The 12,629-nt window shown below is 35.1% G+C and overlaps 1 protein-coding gene, 1 non-coding gene and 1 pseudogene across 2 annotated transcripts; 2 read left to right on the top strand and 1 right to left on the bottom strand. All coding sequences in view use genetic code 12, as the record gives it.

The window, feature by feature from the left end:
* Positions 1–2,216: 2,216 nt before the first annotated feature.
* On the bottom strand, positions 2,217–2,290 carry PVL30_000606. Its single transcript has one exon. It is a non-coding gene; the product is annotated as a tRNA-Gln (tRNA).
* Positions 2,291–4,400: 2,110 nt separating this feature from the next.
* AAT1 (aspartate transaminase aat1) lies at positions 4,401–5,717 on the top strand (the record flags this gene model as incomplete). The annotated part of the gene is made up of 1 exon (XM_001528054.2): positions 4,401–5,717. The coding sequence occupies one exon, from the start codon at positions 4,401–4,403 to the stop codon at positions 5,715–5,717; it is 1,317 nt and encodes a 438-aa protein (XP_001528104.1).
* Positions 5,718–8,627: 2,910 nt separating this feature from the next.
* On the top strand, positions 8,628–12,074 carry BUD14 (Bud site selection; annotated as a pseudogene).
* The last annotated feature ends 555 nt before the right edge of the window (positions 12,075–12,629 follow it).

The raw sequence follows: 12,629 nt of genomic DNA, 5'->3' as shown, positions 1-12,629 counted from the left end.
TCGTTATACATTGACCCATTTTCGGTTCTTGTTGTTGTTGTTGTTGTTGTTGTTCTTCTTCCTCTTCTTATTTCTTCCTGGTAATCAATCTGTTTAGTTGCAAATATCATAGAATGAGTCTCAATTTCTGTAAATGTTTCTTCCATAAACCCCTTTGCTTATGTCGTTCTATGCCTTCATTATGTACACTATTATGTTCATACACCACTTCCTCTTCTTCAACTTCTTTTTCTATAGCAGAACTCACAGCTGCCGTTGCTGCTGCCTTTGCTGCTGCCGTTGCTGCTGCCGTTGTTGTTGTTGTTGTTGTTGTTGTTGTTTTTATCGTCCTTGTACTATCAAGACTGTTGTGTCTGTGCATTTTTCTTTCGTGCGATTCAAAATCAATTGCAAAGTCAAAGCTTTCTCTGCATTGTGAGCAGTAGTAAATGATGGATGATTCCACAATCTCTGGTATCGTCAGTAGTGACATTGTTGATTGTTTATTTATCTATTTTATTGGTTTGTTTTCAAAGCAGAAACGATGACTAAAAAGAAAAAAAGAAAAAGATGTAGGTGTAAAGTATAAAAGGTGAAGAACTTTTGAGGGGTTTTTAAAGGAACGCAAGACTGGGGATATGGTGAAGAAAAGGGGACGAGATAAGGCTGTTACTGCTGAAGACTAAAGACTAAAGACTGGAGACTTGGTGGCTTAGGTGCTGACTTCTAAAGTGTATAGGAAAAAAAAAAAATTATAATAATAACAGTAATAACAATAGTAGAAGCAAGGATCTAGATAATAGTTAAACCAGTTTTAGTTTTTCATAGTAGTGGTGGTGCTAGTGGGTCATGGGTAATGGTTGTATGTATTAAAGTGGAGGAAAGAGGAGGAAAGAGGAGTTGTATTGTAACTTATCTTAGTTAGAGGTGATGTAACAAGAGTAATTATGGGAATCATTACTATGCAGAATAACTATTTGTGGATGTTCATCCTCATCCCTATTTTCACCAAAGACATTTGTCATTTGTTTGATTCATTGTTGCAGTTGTTAATTGGAAATAAATATATATACTTCTATATAATAAACACTGATGGATTAACAATAAATTAACAATAAATTAACAATAAATTAACAATAAATTAACAATAAATTAACAATAAATTAACAATAAAGAGGCGTTTACCAAAGGGGGTTTAAGGAAACAGAAGGAGAAAAAAAAAAAATTACAGAAGGCAACAAGAAAACGAAAGGAATGTGCGGAACCTAGAGGAAATTGCAAGCAACAACTTACAACAATAACTCATCCTCCTCCATGATTCAAACAAATCAGAATCAAAAAATTTAGACAAGTGCAAAACTGAGAAAAAGCGAGGAAACTCTACAATTGCTTGGATCTGTGGCAACAGCTTCTGCTACCGCTACAATACGAAAAGTTGCTGGCAACCCATTATCATTTCTATCAGAATCATGTGGAGTGGCACTTACCACTATACCATTAGTTTCGTAAAGTTTTTAGTTAGCAAAGGCCAAACTAACAACCTAACAACCTAACAAACCTATACATTTTCAACTCCTTATAAACCACTATACATATCTACAACTTTTTCCTCTTTCTTTTCTTCCTTAATTCCATTTGTATCAAAATGTTTTGTTCCTCTCTATGTTACAGTTGTCCTCGATTCCAGAATCTATCTTTAAAAAAAGAAGTAATTTGTCAATTTTTTTTTCGCATATGAAAAAAAACGTTTCAGTTTAAAGAAAGGTGAATCCAATGTGCAGAGTGAGGGATTTCACAATTTTGATTAGTCTCTGTATACTGTATGTATATGTATATGTATATGTGTATTGTACATCCACATCCCTGTTATCAACCACAACAACTAACAAGTAAAAGCTAACAACTAACCTTCTACACACTCTCCATTTCCCTTCTTACCCAACTACTTCGAATTGGTTTGTGCATAGATGTCTGTTCTGATTCTGAAATTTAAACCCCAAAGAACTGGAAAAATAAAAAAAAAAAGAAAAAGAAAAAGATACCGTTGTACATACGGCTAAATTTCAACTGTGTTTCTGTGTATTGTGTATTGTGTATTGTGTATTGTGTGTGTTTGTTCTATATATATATATATTTATTTTTTACTCCGCACCAATTCATCACTCTCTACACTTTTTAAAAAAAAAAAAATTAAATTTTTTGTAAATTAAAAAAATAGAAATAGAAAAAGAATTAAAAGGTCCTAACCAGATTCGAACTGATGTTGTTCGGATCAAAACCGAAAGTGATAACCGAGCTACACTATAGGACCTAAGTGAAATCAGCTGAACTATTCAACTGTTTTCGTTGCTGAATAAAATTCTGAACATTTGATGCTGTGCTTTAGCTTTTATTAAAGATATAAATGAGTACCCTTCTATTTAAATTTCCAATTCTTTTTTTTTCTTTTTTTTTTGTCCTTTAATCTATTTACAATTTCCATGTTCAAGTTACTCAATAGAAATGGTAAACGTGAATTACAAGCATAATATCCAAGACATACAATTTAAAAAGATAGGAGGGGGGGAGAGACAACTTCTTTTATCAATATTAAAAGCTTTCACTTACATTCATTTATTACTCTTTAGTTTGTTTTTTCAATCACATAGGTGTCAAAGTCCATTTATGGAACTTGTGCAACAAGAAGTCAGTTTGTTTAAATTTTTTACTTTTTGTTTCTCAATTTTGCAATAAACTCACTGGAAAAAATAAAAAAAAAACGGAAAGGAAAAGGAGAAAACAACCAAAAGGATTGGACAAATAAAGTCAATATTTTTATAGTAACTATGAATGAATTCAATTCTGGGTTTATTGCTTTACCTAATCTACTCCTTGCTTCATCTGTTCTGTTTAATTTTTTCTTTTCTCTTCTGAAGGGAGTGGGGGAAGGAGGGAGGGGGGATGAGAAAAGAATGGTGAAAGAAAGAAAGAAAGAAAGAAAAAGATGAAAATATTGTATCCGATATCGGCAACATCTTTTTCCTTTTTTTTCCTTTTCTATTTTTTATTAAATTCCATCTTTGGTCTCTCTTATTGTTTGGGTAGGCAAGATATAGCTGATTATACCCCTCCTTCCTTTTTCTTAGACAAAAGAGACTATGGAACATTTTTAGCGGGTTCTTACAAATTAAGAGAGAGAGAGAGAGAGAGAGAAAAAAATAAAAAATAGAAACTGTGGCCATGCACTTTGTATCGGATTAATCAGGGTGATCAAGGTGACGTGTTTCCATGCAAACAACAAGACAACAACAACAAAAAAAAAAGAAAAAAGAAAAGAAGGTATCATGATCCTCCAGTCTATGAATAAGGAAGAACCGGTTATAAACTATTCAAAGACAAAGATTAGAAAAATGGAAAATATGGGAGGGGGGAGAGAGGGTTATGTTCGTCCGTGAAAAATAAAATAAAAAAACAGGTACTTCTTAACCTACCGTCAATAGTGCATTGTGTGGTGGTGGTGGTGGTGGAGGTAGTAGTGGTGCCAAAGTGTCTTCGGAAAAAATCGTATGTTTATAAAATTTCCATACCAAACTTTGTCTCTCTGTCCAAAAGTTTTTTTTTTTTCCCCGCTTTTCTTTAATACACAGAGTTGCACTTGTTGTGTATGGTGTGTATTGTGTGTGTGTGGTGTGTGTGGTGTATGTGTGATTCACATGATTCAGTTCTATTGTTCTGCATCTCATCCTCGCTCTATTTGAAATTTTTTTTTTTTTAATTTTTAATTTTTTTTCAATTGTGACTCAACTTCCTTTTATCCAGAAACACTATACAATTTAGATTGTTTATATACTTCTCTCTCTCTATTTTTATTTTTCTTTTGTCTTTGTCTTTTCCATTCACATATTATTTTCCATTCACATTTATACCTACTAATCACCACTCAAAGTGTACCCCTAGAGAAAAAGAAAGAGGGAGAGAGAGAGAGAGAGAAAGAGAAAGAGAAAAAGAAAGTGGGTGTTTTATGATAAAAATGTAGGTTAAAGCAAAAGATAGGTTATATTTTATTTACAGCTGTAATTAAAATATATCAAATAATTCTCTGACTTCTGTGCCGAGTTTTGAAAAATTTCCATTCTTTATTTTTTTTTTCCCTCTCTCTCTCTCTCTCTCTCTTTTTATTTTTTATTTTTTAATTATTTATTTTTTATTTTTATTTAATTATTTCCAATTTCAATTCCCAATTTTTGATTTATTCAACCATTCTTCCCAACTTTCCACACCTCTCTATATCCATATTTTTCTTCTTCTTCTTTATTTTGTTTAAGAAAAACTTTAAGAAAAAACAAGTTAACTTTTCCTCTTTTTCTTTTTTTCTTTTTTCCTTTTTCCTTTTCTTCTTTTTCTTCCCCCCTCCCTACTGTTGACTACACCACCTATCAACGATGTACAAGACTCAATTGCTTAAAGCTCCCCAATTCAAACAACAAGCGTTGAACTTGAGATCACTCTCACAGAGTGCTCCATGCAAGAAATTTGGCGAAATCCCATTGGCACCACCAGACAAGATTTTGGGTATCTCAGAGGCATACGTCAACGACTCCAACCCAAACAAAATCAACTTGGGTGTTGGTGCTTACAGAGACAACTCTGGTAAACCCATCATTTTCCCTTCAGTCAAGGAGGCTGAAAAGATTCTCTTGCAAAAAGAAACTGAGAAAGAATACACGGGAATCAATGGTTCCAAAAACTTTCAAAACATTGTTAAAAACTTTATCTTTAACAACTCCGGTAAAGACGCAAACGGTAAACAATTGATTGACGATAACAGAATTGTTACCGCACAAACCATCTCCGGTACCGGTTCATTGCGTGTTATTGCCGACTTTTTAAACAGATTCTACTCTTCAAAAAAGATTTTGGTCCCTAAACCAACTTGGGCAAACCACGTTGCCGTGTTTAAGGATGCAGGCTTGGAACCAGAGTTTTACGCATACTATGAGACTTCCAAGAATGACTTGGACTTTGACAATTTGAAAAAATCATTGGAATCACAACCAAATGAATCCGTGGTTCTCTTGCACGCATGCTGCCACAACCCAACCGGTATGGACTTGACCAACGAACAATGGGACGAAGTGTTGCAAATTATCCAGGACAAGAAATTCTTCCCACTCGTTGATATGGCATACCAAGGCTTTGCTTCTGGTAAACCATTTCAAGACATTGAGTTGATTAGAAAGTTGACCAAATTGGCCAATGAAAACAAGATTCCTTCATTTGCCTTGTGTCAATCATTTGCCAAGAACATGGGTCTCTATGGTGAAAGAACCGGTTCCATTTCCATCATCACACCAAATGCCGACGCATCAAAAGCCATTGAGTCGCAATTGAAGAAGTTGATCCGTCCAATCTATTCCTCTCCACCAATCCACGGTTCCAAGATTGTTGAAGTCATCTTTGACGAACAATCAGGATTGTTACCCCAATGGCTCGAGGAGTTGGACAAGGTTGTCGGTAGATTAAACGATGTCCGTCAAAAGCTTTACGAAAAATTGGACAAGTCCAACTATAACTGGGACCACTTGTTAAAGCAAAGAGGTATGTTTGTCTACACTGGTTTAACTCCAGAACAAGTTCAAAAGTTGAGAAACGAGTACAGTGTTTACGCCACAGAGGATGGAAGATTCAGTATCTCTGGTATCAACGAGAACAACGTCGACTACTTGGCCAATGCCATTAATGAAGTTATCAAGAACTAAGACAGTAGTGATGTGTATGATGTGTGTATGTGTGTATGGAGAAAACAACACACAGGCACAACAATAGAAAAAACAGAAGCAAAAGGAAAAATTGCAAAACAAATGAAATGAAAAGAAAAAAAAAACAAAACAAAACAACAAATAATGGTATTGGCGCCAGCGTTGAAGCTGATGGCAAGATCAAATTCTAATTAGTGTCAAGCTGAAGGTATTTAGCTGTATATATGTATACTTATGACGAATGGTATAGAATAAAAATAAATACTTGAAAATAAAAAAAAATAAGAATAAGATTAGAAAGTAAATTATATAACATTTAAAATAATGAATTTCCGGAAATGAGGTACTGCAAATGTACTTGTCTTGTAACATGTGCAAGTGTATGGAGAGATGCAAAAGGATTTCAAGTTACATAACATTAAGTTTTATACGACATATAACATGAAGAAGCAACAATTAGAGTCCATCAGATCCCATCAACCACTAATACCTTGCCATTAATCTATTAGTTTCTTCAGCTCTTGTTTAGTAGGAAAAAAAAAAATAAAAACAGCAACAACAACAAATAACAGCCATAACAACAAAACAATTCAATCTCTATGCCACTCTTTGGGCGGAGGAGCTCATTTGAAGAAACATAAGAAAAAAAGGAGATTGAAAAATAAAATTGTAATTCGTTTCTTAGTTTGTTCATTCGATCGTTTTGAGCCTTTGTCTTCTCTGTTTTTCTCTTTATTTTATTTTTTCAATTTTTGACGCGCCTCAACTAAACCTTTCTCTTTCTCTTTCTCTTTTTTTTTTTATGCTTTAAAATGTAGACAAAGCAGCATCACCAGCATCTTAGCAAGTAAGGATGTTACTTAAGCTTTTGTGATGAGTAGAGCCCACTTCACTCTTGGACAAATACATTTTATTTTTTTTTCTTCTTCTTTGCTTTCCGATTCTTTGTGATAATTTGTTTCAGCCTTTCACTGAAAAGGTACAGCAGAACAAGGAGACAACGAAAGAAACACACACACTGTGTGTGTGTGTGTGTGTTAATATATAAGTATGTACCGTGCCAATTGATTCAGTTTATGTCTTTTTCTTTTTCTTCCTGTAATTGATGTTTCAAATAGTGAGTCGTCAAACATCAATTGCCGGTGGTGATCGCCAAGTTCAGATCAGATAGATCAACACTTACGACACGTAGATCAGGGCACCGTGTATTGTTTATAATGTGGGAAACATTTTTGTGGGAGAGAGCGGGCCATTAGCTATTACTTATACATTGTTTGATATTAAAATGTGAGAAGAAAAATTGGGAAAGAAACGTCAATAGTAGTATGTGTTGGTGGTAGTGGTGGTGGTAATGGTAGTGGTAGTAACAGCAGCACACTCATAAACACTCACATACACAATATATACATATTGAGATATATTGATATACGTGAAATGGTTTGCTCTTGTTTCAGATGTTGCGATAACCAGTTCTAGACATGTGTGTGTATGTGTGTGAAGACGATGTAATTTTTCTTTTATTTTTCTTTGGAAATAGATTGAAGGGTTCAGGGTAGACTAGTATTCATATCCAACGCGTCCATATTCAAATGGTTAATATGTTGGGTTGTGAGTGCTGCCAAAAAAAGGGTTTGCTTACTTCCCCCACATGACAAACACACACATATATATATATACATATATACATATATATACACTTGCTGAAAAGAAATGGTACTAAGATAAACAGGATAAACAGTGAAGAGTGTGTAATACACTAGTTAAAACCATATACAGCAGAAACCAATGTTGTTTCTTACCTAATGTGAAGAAGAACTGAATTTGTTTAGTAAGGAAACAACTCAAGGAAAAACACAACAAGTACAAAGGGACAAAATGGACAAAAGTCTCATAAAGAAGGAAAGGAGGTTCAAGATAAATTCGAAAGGCACAAAACAACACCCTACTGATCTCTCTGTGTTTCAACAGTGAATAAAATGAACAATACGCATCTGAAACTTATTGTTTATAGTTGAAGGAAAAAAAAAAAACAAAGGAGTACAATCTGCCAACAACAATCCACCAACAATAGGGCTCTTAAACTCCAACTCCAACTCCAACTCTAGCCGTAGCTAAAGCTATAGCTGTAATTAAATTTGTAATTGAAGTTGTAATTGAAATTGGTGTTGGTATTGTTGTTTGTTATTGGTGTTGTAGTTGTAGCTCATAATGTAGTTTTTCTGGCTAAGAAAATAAAGAAATAAAATCAAGCACACAAACGCGAGCCAGAAATAATATCCAGCAGTTTTGATCTTGCGCTAACCACTAACAAAAGATAACACAGAAAGAGGACAAAGATGAGAAAAGCCCAAAGAAATAAAAAAAAAGGAGACAAAAAAGATAGAAACTGATACACACACACACAAACACAAAATAAAATATAATAAAAGAATAGTTAAAAAAAAATACACAGCCAAAAAAAACACTATAACACTAAACTCATTCTACCCATCATATACATCCTATAACCTATACAAAGACATATATCACTTCAAAACTGTTAAACAGTTGACCTCCATTCTCTCACATATTCTTTTTTTTTTCCTTATACAAAAGGTATTTATATATAAAAATATATATATATATATATTCATACCCACCTCACTAGGTGTTAAAAGAAAAAGGAGGGGCAACAGATCATCTTTGAAATTAATTGAATTCCCACAAACAAGTAGCAACTGCCATCATCCCAATTCAACACAAAACAACACCACGTTGTCCATTGAAGAACAGAAGAAAGCGGAAAGAAATATATATATATATATATATACGTATATTGATATATATTATCTACCTTTTTCTTCATTCCTCGCAGAGCTTTCTCAAATACATACACGTTCCTCTCTCTAGTATACTTCAATAAATAGCAAGATGAACCAAGAGGAAGAAGGAGAACGAATACAACCAATTATGGCAGAAGAGGAGTTCAAAGATTTTAAACCTCCAATAGGACTACAATCATACGACCACACCTCATTAGACAACACCAACAAGATCCTACGAGATTTGGAAAGAAAACTATCTATCCTGTCCTCAACATCTTCACAGCAAACACAATCGACATCCTCAGTAGTGCATAACCCCGACTATTTGGGTTATGGCAAACAGTCAATACAGAGCCATGTTTTGCAAAAACTATTAAATGACGATCAAGGAACTAGAAATGAAGATGACGATAAAATGGAGAGGATATACAATAATATCTTTGACCCCAATGAGCTATTCCAAGAACGGAACCTGAAATTTATGACAACCTTTGGAACCCACTACAATGATGACAATCTAATTAGAGACAAACAGCAACGAGGGTTGAAAAGCAACAACAAAAGCAACAACAAAAGCAGCAACAAGAAATTGGGAAGGAAAAATTCACTAAATATCAACCAAAGTAGATTGGAGAAGAAATCATCCAGTAATTTTGACCATGCAAAGAATAAAGTGCCACAAGAAAAAGAGACAAACCAAGCCAATGATTACAATGACTATAAAGGTTCAAAAGATCAAAGTGACTTAAATGACAAATATGTTAACCCTTCCTATGAGGATTCATACGAAGGCTTCTTTGACACGGACCCAGACACAGACTCAGAAGAAGGAGATGATGATGCAGAAGCAGAAGCAGATGCAGAAGATGAAGATGAATACTCGGAAGATCACACAGAGGAGTTTGAAGATGACCTTACTTCAGATGAAGAAGATATAATGATGCCGTTATCGCCACCAAATTCACCACCAAGAGACTTAGACCCAAACAAGCTATACGGATTGTACAACTTTACAGGACCAGAAACATCACATTGCTCATTATCACGCGACGAGCCAGTACACTTGATAAATGACGAAGACAACTATTGGTGGTTAATTAAGAAATTGACAAAACAAGAACGGATGGAAAGATTGCAATCACTTGGCCAAAACTTTGTAGATGAAATTTACCTGGACGAAGAAGACGGAAAGATTGGGTTTGTACCCGCAGAGTGCTTGGAAACTCACGGGGAAAGACTAGCAAGGCTAAATTGTTTTAAAAATGAAGAAATGGGGAAAAATGAAGTACATGTATATTCAAGAATGGAACCCAAAGAAAAAAAATTAATGGACAATAATACTGGTAAAGGTTCTAAAAACACCATCGTTAAATCAGTCACGTTTGAAAATGTGGCAAACTTTGAAGAAAGCGACGACGATGAAGAGGAGCACCACCAGCAGCACCACCTCCACCAACAGCAGCAACAACAACAACACCAGGATGAGAAAAGCAACGTTGTTGAAGATGAAATAGATAAAGACATTTCAGGGCTCAACCCATATTTAGCAATGAGTGTTTACGGCGACAACGATATCCGAGATAATCTCGACTTCTACAATGTTGATACAACGGAAGCTACTCAAAATCAGCCAGAGCTGAACGAACCAGAAACATTAAGTGATGTCTATCCATTTGAATCTCCACTTGTCATCAAGAAAACCTCGAAATCTCCCAACACAATATCAGTGCAACTGCCAAAACTTGCACCGCAGTCACAATCATCACCATCATTTTTATCTCCTCGATTTAAACGACCAGAACGACCCAATTCGGACTTGATGTCCATAGGCTCATACTCGCCAGATACCCCCACCACACCATTACGCAAACTGGACATTGATGAAGACAATATTGTTGATAACGATGCTTCACCGGATAGAAATAGCAGTGTTCAGAATCTTAGACGATCGGTTATATTGGATAGATTAACGAAAGTCACTAGTGACATTCAGGAGCAAATGAATCAAAATTCGGATAGTGAGTACGAGCAACAGGAACAACTGGAGGAGGATGAGAAAGAAGAGAATGATGATGATGATGATGATGATGAAGAAGGACACAATACAGATGATGATCTTGGATTCTCATTTGAAAGCTACAATACAGATGAAATCATTGAAGTGAACCATAGTCGAGAGGGAGAGATGTCGCGAAATCACAGTGACGAAGATCTAAGTATACAAGAGATTGATAAAGAGAGCTTCGTGAAGAATACGCTGCATTCCGACTCTAATAAAGACGGGGAAGGGGAAACAACAGAAGAATTTCATGATGATGGCGAGGAAAGGGATAATGTGAAGAAGGAAGCTAAGGTGGTGGAAATTGTGGAGCAAAAGGCATCAGACGAGTGTAAACCTTTCTTTGTTTCGACTTCTCCCGACCAAAAAAAAGAAAGTTGCACGGCTTGCCCTATTGAATATATAGACGAGTCAAAAAGCACGATAACATCACCATACTTGAATAAGTCGGATTTCTACACATCTCCTAGATCCTCAAACTCGTCTGCTTCCAAATTTGAACAATTATCTATGAAGCAACATGTCCAATCACCTCTGCCTTCTTCACCACAAACCCTTTTGCAAACAGAAAAAGAAGAAAAAGAAGAAAAAGTAGACAAAGAGTTGCGCTCCATTCAAAAAAAACAATCCGAGCCTCACAATGAAGTGCAAATCAAAAAAGAATCATCTTCACCATCGATTTTGAATAGAGCACTGCCACGTACACAAAGAAACTTGATCGAAAGAGTTGAGGAGATTTCGACACCTCAATCCTCACATTCAAAAAATACATCATCGCCTCATGCAGCAACCATTGCTACTACAACGCCACCAATTGATTTATCATCATCATCATCATCATTATCTCATTTACCAATAGAATCTAACACTGGATCCCATTTTCGAGATCAAGATGGTGTTAGTGCTAGAACCAAAACTTCACCATCATCAATGATGTCATCTTCAACACCACAAACAAAGATGATAAGTGTTGAAACTCCCATTGAGCGAAGTAAGCATGAGCAAGTACTGTCTTTTTGTGACAATGAATGGCGGCAGCATCAGCAGCATCAACAACAACAGCAGCATCAAGAACAGCAGGAGCATCAACAGCATCAACAGCAATCGCTAACTTCGCCATTTATGGGAAGACCGAATTCAAGATGCACTTCACCATCGCCGCGAGTATCAAGGTACAGATTGACACCCTACATTTCTAAGAACAAAAATAGACAAAGTCTCGATGACATCGATGCAGTGATTGATGCAGATATTGGCGAGGCAACAATGACGAGCGAACTGGAGAGCAACCACAATACTTCAGATGAAAATATCACACCCTTGACAAGTGTCAACTCGTTCACCACTAATGCTACAACCACGAATATTCCTACAACAACTTCTCTCGAAAATAAAAGGAAATCAAAACCCGTACATGATATGTTCATGCCTATCTTGGGGAAATTTGATGAGTTGGCAGAAAAATTGGCCGAACTAGATGGAATTTTGAAATAAGAGAAGTGGGGCACATGTCTATACTTTTGTTTTCGTATATTGAAACTTTTTTTTATTTTTATTTTTTAGTTTTTAATTCTTCGTTTGATCCAATTTTAAAATCTATAATTTCTTATCGCTTAATATCAAGTTATTGTTTCGCACCTGTAAAAGATGTGAACGACTTTGTAGATTTGTGGTGATGCTCGAACCACCTCTATAGTTATATTTAGAAAATCGGAAGCAAAGGCTGATGTCACATTAAAACCAAAGGAAAAGAAATAGTATACTGAAAAGAGACTCGCAGTAATGTTAAAAGTACAAAGTTAAATGGAGGAAAGGAAAAAAAAAATAAAAACCTGGACATTTTTGTGATTCGAAAATTTTTTAATTTTTTAATTTTTTAATTTTTAATTTTTTTTTTTTTTTCTTTAAATTTTTTAATTCCATTACTAAAGTTGTGTGTATATATGTATATATATATATATATATAGAATAGAAAACAAATTTTTGAGTACATCAGATACTCAGGCATCACAAGAGTTCATCACATTAGAATCTGTACCTCAAATACAC

This window comes from Lodderomyces elongisporus, chromosome 1 (genome assembly GCF_030384665.1).
Source record: "Lodderomyces elongisporus chromosome 1, complete sequence".
Classification (NCBI taxonomy): domain Eukaryota; kingdom Fungi; phylum Ascomycota; class Pichiomycetes; order Serinales; family Debaryomycetaceae; genus Lodderomyces; species Lodderomyces elongisporus.
This window is presented reverse-complemented; position numbering and strand designations above follow the sequence as displayed.